This window comes from Ascaphus truei, chromosome 1 (assembly GCF_040206685.1).
Source record: "Ascaphus truei isolate aAscTru1 chromosome 1, aAscTru1.hap1, whole genome shotgun sequence".
Taxonomy (NCBI): domain Eukaryota; kingdom Metazoa; phylum Chordata; class Amphibia; order Anura; family Ascaphidae; genus Ascaphus; species Ascaphus truei.
In genome coordinates this window covers 52798841-52813820 of record NC_134483.1, presented here as the reverse complement: position 1 = coordinate 52813820, position 14980 = coordinate 52798841, and the positions used below count along the sequence as shown (strand labels likewise).

Sequence of the window (14980 nt, the reverse complement as noted above, 5' to 3'; positions counted from 1 at the left end):
TAGGATTTTTTCCAAACGTATGGTAGAATATTATTTTAAGCCATTGATGCCTGGGGCTACCAATGTGTTGCAAAGGGATGTCTTCAGGCACCAAAGGGGTTAACATACAACATGAAAACCCCACAAATAAAACACAAAAAGCACAACATCCATATGTGCAAATATTAATTCCTAGTTGCCCAAGTGGCCAGCTAGTAGTGGATTCCCCATGATTAGCTGTCCACTTTGGCTCCTAAGGGGCTTCTGCAATATTAATATTATGTATTTGTATCACCTATTCTAGTTTGTCTAGTCTTCGGCTTTAAACTCTACAGTGCACTGTTCTGGACCCAGCTGTCAGCAATACTCCGCATTCAGGGTCAGAATACAGGGGTTCCCGGGTTATTCCCAGTTACGGGCCATAGTGGAATGCATGGGCCTGTTCCATAATACCATTCACATGAGGTTCACCAGTTATTTCTCAGGGTATTTTTTATTTGTGTTCTGTTTTTAGCCCAGGGCGTCGCTGTGAGGTTGTAGTGCCAATGTCACTCTTTGGAAACACAGGTGAATTCTCTTTTTATGTGTTCTCTTTAGGTAAACTGTAAGCTCTTCGTGTTGAACAAAGTCACCCAGATGTGGACAGAGCGAGGCAGAGGATACCTAAGACTCAACGACACCTCCTGCAATGAAAGCGGATTTTTCAAGTCACGACTAGGTAGAACATAGAACAGAATTCATTGCTGTGAAGCTCTAAGAGGCTCTGGGCCATATTTACTCAGCAGTGCTAAATCTTAGGGCCCATTCAAATGAAATGAATGGACCATAAGGTACCTCAATGCTTAGCACCATGTAGTAAATCTGGAACACAGTTTCTTAGACGTTACAGTACTGGAAGTTACCTGACTCCATGTCATCTTGATGTTTAACCCAGTCCTCCTCCCTTTTGCGTTCTGATCCGCGCGAGTAGGCATTCTTATGGAAAACGGAGTTTCCGGAACCAGGGCTCAAATAGAAACCTCAGCATGACATGACATTAGGTTGGCAGGGTTGCAACAATGCCTCGTTTCTGGAGCAAGGATGGCAGAGACAGATCAGACACCATTCCATCACACTCCAGAACATTGCAAACAACACAGAAATGCAAGAAGTTCACAAACTACAGATGCACAGTCCTAAAATTCAATAAAAAATAAATAAAATTTTTAAAAAAGCAAGACACACATGGAGCTTCCTCAGCTACGTGGCTGCCCGCGCAGCCCCTCAGTTCCTCCTTTTCCTGCTGCTTTAAATATACTGAATCAGCTTTTTCCTCTCAGTGACTGACAGAATGGGCTGCACCAGAAATATCGACTCTACATGATGGGAAAGTGTGGGCCAGTGGCAGCAGAAAGTCCTGCCAGGTAGCAGGAAAAGGTGGCGGCCCAAGGGAGAGGTAAAAGGCATTTTGTTTTTGTTGCTAACATGGCAAAACAAAAAAAATGATGGAGGAGGGGAAAAATAGGCTGTTGTGGCAGGACGCCCTCACCAGATCAGGTCTGTGCACTCCTGTTTTCCTAAAATGAATGCCTTTTTTCCTTTTGTTAAATTGCACTGCACCTAGTTAGCATTTTTTTTCCCTCTGGTATCCGCATCACCTCACCGTCCGGGTTGGACATAAGAAAGCACGTAGAAAGAAAAGCAGCAGCGGTTGGCTAGCTGAATGATAGAGGTTTTATTGACCTCTCAAATCTCACCGTTCAGAGGTGGTATTTTGTAGGCATAGGCAAGTGAATGGCGGGGGGCGCTGAACTCCAGTCCTCAAACCCTCTTAACAGGTCAGGTGCCCAGGATATCCCAGCTACAGCACAGCTGGCTCAATCAGAGGCTCAGTCTTTGCTGTCTTCCCTGGAGGATCTCCCGGCCATCGCGGCGTCTCACGGGGATGATCAGGGACGCGATCGGGGGTTTATATTGGAATTTGTCGGGCACGGAGCTCCCTTAGCTCGCGTGCATCCGCTGTGATGTCACGCGCGCGCCCCCCAGAGGCTCAGTTTTGACCGCCTCTGATTGAGCCACCTGTGCTGAAGCAGGGATATCCTGAAAACCTGACTAGTTGAGGGGGCTTGAGGACTGGAGTTGAGCGCCCCTGGCTTAGTTCACCAAGTTGTTCAAAGGGTCACAATTCAAACCGACAGCACAGATTCAGATCTTGCATGTAATATGAGGAAGGATCCCGATTAGTGTTTTACCCTCATCTCTACTGAAATGGGCATGTAATAGGTTGCGGAGCTCTGGAAAGGTTATAAGGAGGGTGAGCATCGTGTGACCATGCTTTAAAACGTCTTTCTCCATCTCCACCCTCAAATTTCAGCTTTCACACCTTTTTTTTCCTCATTCAGGTCGTACAATGCGACTGAGAACATCGCTCACTAATTGTAACCTCTTTAGAATAAACCCATTTTGTGGAATTACAGAATAGTGTAGGCCCTGCCCTTTATTCTTAGTGTTATTATCTTATCGTTATCTATTTGTCCTTTTAAACGCATGGGGAAGAGCTGAAGGTTAAGGGTAATGAGATTTGTAACTGGCTACATAACAGAGCCTACGTTGTCATAGTTCTAAACAGCTCAATGCCAAAGAACAATACAGAGAATGTACACAGCCCACAATTGCAATCACGGGCTGCTTAGCACAGACATGGGGGCTCATTTAGTGGTTGTGATAAGGGGAACTGGAACAGGAGCTTCTTATGTCTCTTATTTTCTATAAATTAATGTGTCTTCTGCCATGGCCAGGGAAAATAAATAAGGGGGAAGACATATTACCAAACACCTTAACACACAATGCATTGCTGGGCCTGCTAACATGCAGTAAAAGAGAAGGTTACAGAGAAAATAAATTCAGAACGTCATTGATTAGTGTGGGTTTAATTTATAAGGAAGATAAGTCTTTCACACACACACACACACACATATATATATATATATATATATATATATATATATATATATATATATATATACACACCTATTTCTCTATCTCTCTTTCTATATATATATTTATGCAAACACATATACACACACACAAATGTGTGTATGTGTGTGTGTACGCTTCTTAAGTCTTGCAGCTTGTAGGTTAAAAGGATAATGTGCTTATGTTGGAGCAACTCATGGACTGTGCATATAGGATAGATTAACCTTTGATGATTTTGTTCAACACTCAAGTGTGCTGTACACACATACGGTAGCTGAAAAAGCATCAAAGCACATTTTACATGCATTTGATCACCGTCAGATCATCTCATACTAATCAAACTCAGACAGGGCACAAAAATGAAGTCTAATACATTTTCATGATTGTGTCATCACTCTTTCTGCCATCAGAGGAACACACTTTTTTCTTTCTATTTGTAACATAAAACAGGACAACGTGAGATTTTGTCAGAAGCTGTACATTGAAATACTAGTATTGGATTACCTGGTGCTTAATTATCCAGGCATTCAAGACCACCCAGATAGTTTCTTAAGGTGTTTCACTGGCGTGATGATGCTATGATTCTCATGCAAAGTTTAATTTCCCAACTTTGTTTGACAAATTAATATTTTCAGTTGCAGCATTATCACATAAATGAGTATTTTCCGATGAGATAAAACGGTACTGTAGCATTGATGGTACAGAAGGTTACAATGATGCAGTACAGAATAAACAGGCGTGGCTCAGTGAGTAAACACTGAATGGCACTGTCTATGAAGCAGCGGAGCCTGGTTCCATTCCCAGTGTCGGCTCCTTGGAGTCTTGGAGTAGTCACTTTATCTTCCTCTGCCTCAGGCACCACATTAGAATGTAAACTCTGCAAAATACTATACACAGCGCTGTGATATAAGAAGAACAATATGGGGTTATTATTACATGTATCTATAGTCTATATTCTGTATGATTGTAGTGATGCGAAACCATGGCAGCCTAAAACTGATCTTGAACAGCAAAATCTGGGATGAAATGAAACTAGTGAGAGCAAGCAGAAAAAATCTGCGCATTATTGCCACCGACCTGGGCGACCACAGTCTGAGAGTATTCCTCATCCAGGTAAGATAAAGTCCTCACTAGTAGAAGAACATGTTCATTGTCTGGTTGTAGGTCTGTGTGCTGCTGAGTGTCTCATTGTCTGGTTGTAGGTCTGTGTGCTGCTGAGTGTCTCATTGTCTGGTTGTAGGTCCATGTGCTGCTGAGTGTCTCATTGTCTGGTTGTAGGTCCATGTGCTGCTGAGCTTCTCATTCTCTGGTTGTTGGTCCGTGCAGAGCTCTGTGTGCTGCTGAGCTTCTCATTGTCTGGTTGTAGGTCCATGTGCTGCCGAGCTTCTCATTGTCTGGTTGTAGGTCCATGTGCTGCCGAGCTTCTCATTGTCTGGTTGTAGGTCTGTGTGCTGCTGAGTGTCTCATTGTCTGGTTGTAGGTCCATGTGCTGCTGAGCGTCTCATTGTCTGGTTGTAGGTCTGTGTGCTGCTGAGTGTCTCATTGTCTGGTTGTAGGTCCGTGCAGAGCTCTGTGTGCTGCCGAGCTTCTCATTGTCTGGTTGTTGGTCCGTGCAGAGCTCTGTGTGCTGCTGAGATTCTCAATGTCTGGTTGTAGGTCCGTGTGCTGCTGAGATTCTCAATGTCTGGTTCTAGGTCCGTGTGCTGCTGAGATTCTCAATGTCTGGTTCTAGGTCCGTGTGCTGCTGAGCTTCTCATTGTCTGGTTGTAGGTCCGTGTGCTGCTGAGATTCTCAATGTCTGGTTCTAGGTCCGTGTGCTGCTGAGCTTCTCATTGTCTGGTTGTAGGTCCGTGTGCTGCTGAGATTCTCAATGTCTGGTTCTAGGTCCGTGTGCTGCTGAGCTTCTCATTGTCTGGTTGTAAGATGTAAACCTACAGAATCAAACATGTGGACATTTGCTGTCAAAGGGGCAGACAACACAATGATGAACGTGGTGAAATGCATAGTGACACAAAGTATTCCGGTATCCTGCAGACTACCAAAAGCACAATCCTAATTAAACAATTGATTAACTACTAACATTGTTGGAGAGATCCAATATTACCTGTCATACGCACCTACACAACGTGCAGATTGCTTTTGGTCCATTGGTCTATCTTGCTAAAAAGAATACATTATTACAGTACCTTTTAATCCCGACCACTAGTTTTTTGACTATTATAATTATTATTATTAATATCTTTTAAGTGTATACTGCCAATATATTCTGGAGCACAGTACATATATTGGCACAATATGAGACAATAGGAAAGGAGGTCCCTGTCTGAAGAGCTTACAATCTAAAATAAAAAAAGGGGAGTGGTGATCTGAGGAATAGTGGTGGAGGCTGTTCAGCAGCATGGGTTATAGTCCAATTGCATGAGCCACAGCAAACACCAGCCAAAGGCTGCTGCCTTGTGCAGGTTCAGGGTGTGGTAAGAAGAGAGCGTCATTTAGGTTGAATGTGATGTAGTGTAGCTGGGTTTGGGTCCTATTCGGGCAGCACAGGGCAGTAACAATTCCTGGCTGGGAGGGCTGACGTGCCGTTTTCACATTGGTGTGCTGGTCCTGTGCAGAAGTATGGGGGACCCTCTCAGGAACGCTGCCTTGTGCAGCTCCATGAAGGAGAGGAGGTCCTGTTTTTTAAGAATGTTTGCAACCGATCAGTAATATGGGAGTCAGGATTTGATTAATGTATACGTTTGAAAGAAGCCTTATGTGTGGATTCGTCTAAAAATTAGATGTTTGGCTGCCATCAAAACCCAGCATATAACAACATCTAAATATAAGTTATGCAGAGTTATTAGTGTCATATTCTGTGTCTCTGCTTCTGTGCATCTTAAAGTAAAAAAAAAAAAAAAAATCACTGTTGTAAGCACATTCACATGTCTCAGCAGGTATGGAACCCTGCTTCCCCCAGTATCTCATAGCATACACTACTTCAACAGTGATTCTGGGAAATCACATGCAAACGAGCACACAGTGTGGCTGCAGTGGAAGCACTGTATGCTAATAGATCATGTGAAAAGCAGGGTTGCAGACCTGTGGAGTGTTTTTGTCACTTTTTTACCCACCATAACTATATAATATGTGTCCTTCATCTTAAATGATGTGGATTATCCTTTTATTACACGCACTGTGAAATAATGTGTGCTGATCTTAGCATAGATTTGTCTGTTCCATGCAACTGCTTAAACACCTTCAGTAACCCATTTGCAAAGCAATTCGTTGCTGGCCCCTTTACCACTGAAGGGGTTAACGTTGAGTGCCAGATGGGCACTGGCCCCTCTTGCACTGAAGGTGTACTGTATGCACAATGCTACTCTTCCTTTTGCTTTAGAATTGGAGCAGAATGTTAGAATTGTGCCCTAAAGGCCCTTTAATAACATGACATTGTATCTCCTTAGGCAAGTGTAAAGGATGCAGGCCGTCTATATGCAGCTATACATCACCGCCTTATCGCACTGCGAAGCCACATAGACAAAGGGCAGGACACGGCACACACTGAAACCGAGACCGACACAAACTTGCCCCTACTAAGCTGTGACAGTGAAGAGGAAGAGGAAGATGAAGGAGTTCAGTTTCACAGCAACATCTCCGGTATGAACAATTAAATCCCCAGAGAAGCGTGCTCCCTTACCACACACTAGGGTTGGGCGATCTCAAAATTCTCACCACGATAACGATATTATGAAATGTATTGCGATAAATTTGTTAAAATAAAAGTCTGGAAATGTTCTAGTAAATCTAAATAAAATGTGTTCTCAAAATAAATACATTTTCTTTAGATTTACTAGAATAAATGGCCCTTCATTCACAAAACCTTTCCATGTCTGCACTTCACCATTCCTCACCTACACTGCTCCCATCACCCTAACATCCCCCTCATCCCATCACCCTCACCTACACTGCTCCCCTCTCCCTAACATCCCCCTCATCTCATCACTCTCACCTACACTGCTCCCATCACCCTAACATCCCCCTCATCCCATCACCCTCACCTACACTGCTCCCATCACCCTAACATCCCCTTCATCCCATCACCCTCACCTAAACTGCTCCCATCCCCCTCATCTCATCACTCTCACCTACACTGCTCCCATCACCCTAACATCCCCCTCATCCCATCACTCACTTACACTGCTCCCATCACCCTAACATCCCCCTCATCCCATCACCCACCTACACTGCTACCCTCTCCCTAACATCCCCCTCATCCCATCACTCACTTACACTGCTCCCATCACCCTAACATCCCCCTAATCCCATCACTCACTTACATTGCTCCCATCACCCTAACATCCCCCTCATCCCATCACCCTCACCTACACTGCTACCCTCTCCCTAACATCCCCCTCATACCATCACTCACTTACACTGCTCCCATCACCCTAACATCCCCCTCATCCCATCACTCACTTACACTGCTCCCATCACCCTAACATCCCCCTCACCTACACTGCTCCCATCACCCTAACATCCCCCTCATCCCATCACTCTCACCTACACTGCTCCCATCACCCTAACATCCCCCTCATCCCATCACTCACTTACACTGCTCCCATCACCCTAACATCCCCCTCATCCCATCACTCTCACCTACACTGCTCCCATCACCCTAACATCCCCCTCATCCCATCACTCTCACCTACACTGCTCCCATCACCCTAACATCCCCCTCATCCCATCACTCTCACCTACACTGCTCCCATCACCCTAACATCCCCCTCATCCCATCACTCTCATCTATACTGCTCCCATCACCCTAACATGCCCCTCATCCCTCTCACTTACACTGCTCCCATCTCCCTAACATCCCCCTCATCTCATCACTCACCCCGAGATACTCCCTCCATTTAAAAATACATTTAATTTATAAAATGTAAAAATATATTAAAAAGATTTTTCGACAATTTAAGAAAGAGGGGTCTCGGGGAGAGAAGAAGAGACTGACAGCACAGCGGCGGTTCCAAAGCTGCACCTCTGACCACTGGCATCTCGTAATATCACTATAACAGATAATCTCCCATATCGGCATTTAGGGAGATTGTGTTATCGCCATATTACTAAATATTGGTATATCACTCAACCCTACCACACACACAAAGTATTAACAGCCTACTGCACCATTTCTAAAATGTGTATACTATTATATGCAATATGTAGTTCAAAGTTCTAGTAGTCCTAGAAATGTAGATTGGTTGGCCAACATTGGGTTTTTTCATAGATGGAATTACACCGTACAGAGCTCATATGTCTGTTCTGGTTGAGTGCACCCAATCGGTGCACTTGAAGTGGTATCACCGCCTACGATTAATCAATATGTACGACATGAAATATAAAAGAATGATTGTGACATTCATTTCTAGGAGGTTCTGAAATTAAATATTTAAAGGAGCACTCCTGAGGACATGATGGTTTTTCTCTCTTTTTTTTTTTTATAGGATTGAAGCAGGGGGACTTTGGAGCTGAACCACGTTGATTTCGGCTCCGGGGACCTCCTGCTTCCAACGATACTTGCCTCCGAAGGGGGTGCCGGTATCTCTGTGCAGTTTAAATGTCCTGCGTCAAGTGGGCCAATAGGAAGCCGCAAGGGGTGACATCATGGCTTCTTATTGGCCCACAGGACGCGGGACATTTAAAGCTGCCATTTTGATACCCCCGACTCGCCCTGTCTAAACTGCTACTGGCACCTGCTTTCGAGGTATGTATTTCGGGAAACAGGGGGCCCCCGGAGCTGAAATCAACGCAGTTCAGCTCCGGAGACCCCCTAATTAAAACCAATTTTTTTTAAAGTGTTGCCAGGAGTGCCTCTTTAAACATATATAAGAAATTATATAAAACAAAAAAAGGGGGGGGTAAGAAGCAGCGCCAAACTGACGTGTTGAATATATGTGAAAAAATAAAAAATAAATGAATTAAATTAAATATTCTTATATAAAATTCCTAAAAATCATAAGTGTATACACTAAGGATAAAAAGAAAAATGTATATGTATAACATATATTAAGTGCTCCTATTTGGTGAACTACAATTTAAGACAACACTTCAAAAACATACAAAATACAAGCAGAAAGAAAAATTGTATAGAAACCAGTCCTTAAATTGGGGGAATAGTGCTGGTATGAGGGGGTCTCCGGCCGCTCTCAAATAGGATGAACCACATCCAGGAGACACCTATTGGAAAAAAAGAAGAGAGCGCACGCCCCATAGCGTAATACAGTACATTTATTTGGGAAAGGGACGAAGGGAGGGGGGGGGGGGGGGTTAGAAAATCCACTCACAAGAGTAGGTTAAAATCAAGCAGTGTGTGATACAAGTCACCGCCAACTTTGGTCACTCAGCATCCGGGCCCTGCAGTCCAACTCTCACTTGAAACTGCTGGTAGATGTTTTCCGGTGCGTGAGTCCAAAGGCTCCTTAAAATCGATAGTGCAGTCTTTGAGTAAGCTATTAACTCCAAATGCCAGCCAGCCGCAATATGAATCAGCGCTCGATGCGGGCCGTCCTGCGCTTGCGTGATGACGCAGTTCCGCTCCCTGACGCGTTTCGTCACGTGCAACCGTCATCACTCAAGCAAGCGCATGACGGGCCGCATCGAGCGCTGATTCATATCATTTTTTTTCTTTTCTTTTAATATGTTAATCCTCTCTCTTTCAGATCACTCCCAGTGGATCCGCAAACAGCCTGCGCTCTACTCCTGACAGTCAGCCCCAGTTTCAAGCAGCTCTCCGGTTCCCTGCTTCGTACGATAGCAGAGCAGAGTGGTGGTGGGCGACCTAAAGGGTCAAATGTAGCATTTTATCTGAGCCACCAACCACAATTGAATGAGACAAGGAGCTGTAGGCATTCACGTATCAAAGTTTTTGCTTGATGCAAAACCAGCCACAGGCTTATCAATGGGGAAAAAACCTTCAATTTTTTTCTTTTCTTTGATGAACCTGTTTTTATCTACAGATGTAACAGACGTTACCCGTTAACGAAATGCGTTATTTAACAGCAGTGCTATTGAAAACAATGGCTAAGGGGATAACGCACACATTGCTGAATGCGTTATTTCATGTTAACAGGAGTAATACCGTCGAACTTAGAATGAAGAGGGCTGCATGACACCCATAGGCCAATAGTTTCCCACCACTGCACCATATGTGTTCCGCAGAGAATACTCTACATGCAACTAAACAGACTGCCCCATCACCACAATATAAGATGCATCTGATTAAGCATCAGGATGATTTTATTTCTTCATACCTCAGAAGCGATGACTTTTAGTGCACTTTACTATTATCTTCCCATGGATCCCAGCCACGCATTCCTCTTATCCACATCTTCCTGCAGGAAGTGCCTAAATCTCTTCTACCTGCAGCGTGTTTCCAGCTTTCCCTGCATTATAGGTGCGCAAACATTTGAACCAAGAGGACACCATACCTCAAGCCTTCTGATTTGAGAATTTATTGCATGCATACTGTACATATGAATTCACGATGGTATATTATAGATAGGCAAAGGTTCACTCATCACATTGATGGCTGGAATCATTCATTAGGGCTTCTTTTGTTTATTTTTTTAGACGAGGTGATTATTTATTTCTTTGATTTTGCAATATTGAAAAAAAAGACGTCTGATTACATTCTTATTGATCACTATGAAGGTTAATTTGCTCTAAATTGTAAAATATTTATATATCTTATCAGATGTATATTTTGAAAATTGTTCAGTCTATATACACAGTTCTATTTTAATAACGTTAATTAAATGGTAGTGTAATATATGAACGAAAAGTTAGAGAATTTATTTTTACAGGACTTGTTTTGCACGCTTAATAAAATGCACATTATAATTACAACTAAACTCAGTTTCACGTGAAGGGCCTTATTCAATTAACGCCTGAAGTAGCCATTTTCCCATTTTAGGCCGAAATGCCACATTGACATCAATTGGGATTTTGATCTGACAATGGCCCCCGACGTTTTCATCCCCTGTAATATAATATTATAAAAATAAAAAATAAGATGTTCAAATGCTACAAACTAAGATTACATTGATCAGCCTTTTGTCTTACTCTTTGTTAAATGACTGATCAATGACTTCTGAGAAGGTTGTGTTTACTAGTGGTGAGAATTATTATTATTTTTTTTCTTAACATGACGGTTATTTCAAGTAAAGAAAACTGTTTCGGGGGGGCCTATGTAGTAAGATTTTATACTTACAAAAATAGCGTTAAAATGCAAGTGCTACAAAGTAATACAAACCTTGAATAAGTGTGCGTGCAGTGTAGGAAGGCTTCATACGGATGTCGCATCATTTGTTGTTTTGAATTATATTTGATGCGTCCCTCCTTGAATACCTGATTGATACGATTTAAAGTAAAACAGGGATGCAGTCCCTTTGTTTGTTAGGAATACAGTCCCTTTCTGGGCGCCAACACAACTGAAATAAATCATTGTTGATGTAGTTGGCGCCGATGGAGAAATGTGAGGTTAGTACGTTTTTTTTTTGTTTGACATGCGCCAATTTTGCTCAAAAAAGCAATTGGCAACACTTGGGCCCTTTGTCTTTAGGGAACATACTGTAATGTGACCTTTATAGGCTAGATCGGGGGTTGCCAACTCCAGTCCTCAAGGGCCACCAACAGGTCAGGTGCTCAGAATATCCCTGCTTCAGCACAGGTGGCTCAATCAGCGGCTCAGTCGAGGACTGAGGGTTAATTTGCTCTAAATTGTAAAATATTTATATACCTAATCGGATGTATATTTTGAAAATTGTTCAACCTACATACACATTTCTATTTTAATAAAGCTAATAAAATGGTAGTGTAATATATGAATGAAAAGTTAGAGAAATGTATTTGTATTCAGTGGAAGATTGAGCCACCGGCGCTACCGCAGGGAGATGCTGAACACCTGACCTGTCGGTGGATTTGGCGTGGGCCACCTTGAGCCTAGATTGTGAAATGAATTTAGCAGCCCTAGATAATTTGCCTATAACGTATTCAGGAGGCAAAGATGTCAATGAGATTCCAATACTTCTGCCACCGCTTTCCTTCTGTAATCGGTAAATAGTGTTCCCTCGATTTTAGCCATTAGCCTAAATCAGTGGTTTTCAAACTTTTTAGACTTGCGGAAAGTTTTGGTGTCCCTCGCGGCACCCCTTAAAAGTTTATTGTGAGTCCCACTTGTTGCTGAGGGACAGCCCGTGTTGCCTAAAAATATTATAGGACTTGTATTTTTAAATGAACCAACAACTTTCCATATTACATACAATTGATAGCATTACAAAACAAAACCGTATATTACAGTTTTGTTATGAAACCCTGGTGCGCTCCGGGGATCCCCAGGGCTCCGCGGAACAGATGGATGGAGCCTTAATTATATGATCCAATTGTTGTAACGCCTCACAAGTTTATTAGTAATTGAGTTCATTAATGTTTCTATGAAACTGGTTACAATCTGAAATCAAATACTAAATATTACATGTACCATTTACAGTACAACTGGTATTTCTTAGTGACCGTTTTTGTAAAGGTAATTTCCAATGTTGTACTTTTAATTTTTATGTGCAATCTTTCAGCAAAATACATTAAAATGACATGAATTTTATTTTTTTTCTGTGGAGATCCCTTTGGGTTAATTTGAAGCTCCCTTTTAGGCAGTGGTTAAAGTGGCTTAAGAAACAAAGTAGTTACTGTAGCTTACATAAAAGAACTCGTTGGAGAACAGTTAATTACACCGTATTTTAAAAAGACGTATTTATGCTGGGAAAGCAGATAGGGAGGGGGAGAGAGTGAGGGAGTAAGTGTTAAATAGTCAGTGTATAACAAAAACAAGTAACAGTTTTGTCGATCTGTAATAGAAAAGTACAACCCCGCACCCCCTGCACCATCACATTTGGACCCCTGCCCATAGGTGGAGTGGCACCCTGCTAGCACCATCTTGGCATAAGATTAATTTAATAAAACGTGGAAACAGATCCTATAAAAAAAATTAGCTCTATAATAGTAGGAAGTGTAACACTGGTGCACAGTTTCAGTTTGCAAAACAATATGCCAATTATAAATGGTCTAGTAGGGGGGTAAGCACCACCCAAACGAAAATTAGGGCCCACCAGATCTGGGACAAGATATTAAACATACAGTATACGGTAGCAACAAATGGGGAAAATACTATATTATGTGAGACACAAACGTGTGTGTTTTTCTTAAGCAATGTAACAACAAAGTAATTTGGGGTAAAAAAAGAAAAAATAGAGTGAATCAATAATAGGATAATGGATGCAGATTCGTTAAGGAACAGACAAAAAGAATATTTAGTCAAATATCCGGTGCTGCTGATTTAAGAGTAACCTGTGGAAAGAAAGTGTCGTAAATGATTACGAATTTATATCTTTTTGTACGATAGTGCATTTTTCTTTAAGTACTAATTATAGATTTATATTGTGAAAATATATGCATGACAAGAAAATAAAGTTTTATTTATCAGTATATGTGTATGGATTATTTATTATGAATTAGTGCGTTCCTATAGCGCCATACACTTTGCCACTGCTGCTTAAGGCTGAGATTGTACCAAGAGCTGCAGGGCGGCAGCGCTATTCTGTGACGTCACCCTGCGCTGCCGCCGAGCGGCATCTTGATTATACCAGAGAGGCAGTGCGTAGGAGGCTTGGCCGCGAGTGGTTCAGCGAATGAGGGCGAATATGGCCAAGACGTGGCATGGCCGTCGCCAGAGAATAACAAATTTGGAAGTCTCTTCCACAGCCGTCCGCTTTGCAGTACGGCGCACCGCGACTGTTGGCATCGGCATGAGCATTTCAAATTGTATGTATGCTACTTGCTTTGGAGCCACGCGACGCAGTGCACGTTTTTCGGTATAAACATGGCCTAAGTACTTCTGAGCTTCAGCATGCCATTTCAATGGCTCCTATTGCATATGCTGGAACGTCACTTCCCAGTGCTAGAGATCAGCTCCATTTAAATGTATGGGACAAAACACTTCTTCAGGTGTAACGGTTATGCTCACCACAAACCTGGACCAGACCACGAGGCTGAGGTGGGGATAGATATACACCGACCTTAGACCACGAAGCCGGATCCGGGTTGCGAATTCCGTGGTCAAACGCAGTCGGGTCATGATTGGAGAAGGCAGAGTAATCCGTAGACAAGCCGGGGTCAGGGCAGGCGGCACAGGAGCGATGGTCACGAGCCGGGGTCGTCATCAGGAAACTTGAGCGAAGCTGTTTCAGCGTAGATAGCAGGATTTCAGGAAGAATGGAACAGGAACAGGGAAACCAGTGCTTCAGCACAGAACAGCACTCCCTAGCCGGGTACAGCTGTGAGTAGTGGAGGCTACTGGAATCAGCGTCTTCAATGCTCAAATCACTCTCCTGGCTTCTTATCAAATCTCCCCTTTGTATGTAAAGCCCTCTCCTGCCTTAAACCTTTCTCACTGACTGCCCCACACCTCTGGAATGCCCTTCCCCTCAATACCAGACTAGCACCCTCTCTATCCACCTTTAAGACCCACCTTTAAGACCCACCTTAAGACACACTTGCTTAAAGAAGCATATGAGTAACACAGTGGATAATCCTAGACACATGTAGACCTCTCTTAATAGGAGGGGAAGAAGAAATAGTACCCAATGAGACCCCCTTATACCTCATTAGGTGTTGGCGTTTCCCGGCTTCGTGGGACAGTGAAGCACCAGGTGACTCGGCAGTCCGCAGTAAATACATAATCCTCCAGTTCTCCGACGTTGTTTATTTGAAGGGGAGAGCTGGTGACTTCCTAACTGCATTGGTTCTGGAACCTCAAGAGCCGGGAAAGTAGGAGGAGACAGACTGGGGACAAGAGCAGTTGGTGTGAGAGAACGTGAGTGATGACGTTCCAACCTCCTTTCCTGAAGGCGTTGATCCACCCTAATACACATGGCAATAAGATCCTCGAGCATTGTGAGTCTTTCTTGAGCATCTACTTAATTCTTTAATGTCTTGGAGAGATCTTACCAGAAAG

General features: G+C 43.1%; 1 protein-coding gene across 2 annotated transcripts in view; it reads left to right on the top strand.

Moving 5' to 3' along the window:
* Positions 1-13452, top strand: part of RANBP3L (RAN binding protein 3 like) — a 48705-nt gene extending 35253 nt beyond the window's left edge. Inside the window, exons 12-15 of one of the 2 annotated variants that reach the window (XM_075588288.1) lie at positions 577-697; positions 3905-4047; positions 6381-6573; positions 9633-13452. In XM_075588288.1, coding sequence (XP_075444403.1) covers positions 577-697; positions 3905-4047; positions 6381-6573; positions 9633-9676 — 501 coding nt within the window. In that variant the 3' untranslated portion in view covers positions 9677-13452. Of the gene's footprint in view, positions 1-576; positions 698-1298; positions 1415-3904; positions 4048-6380; positions 6574-9632 lie in introns of those variants that run through there. The other variant, XR_012799381.1, reaches the window with a different exon arrangement.
* Positions 13453-14980: the final 1528 nt, after the last annotated feature.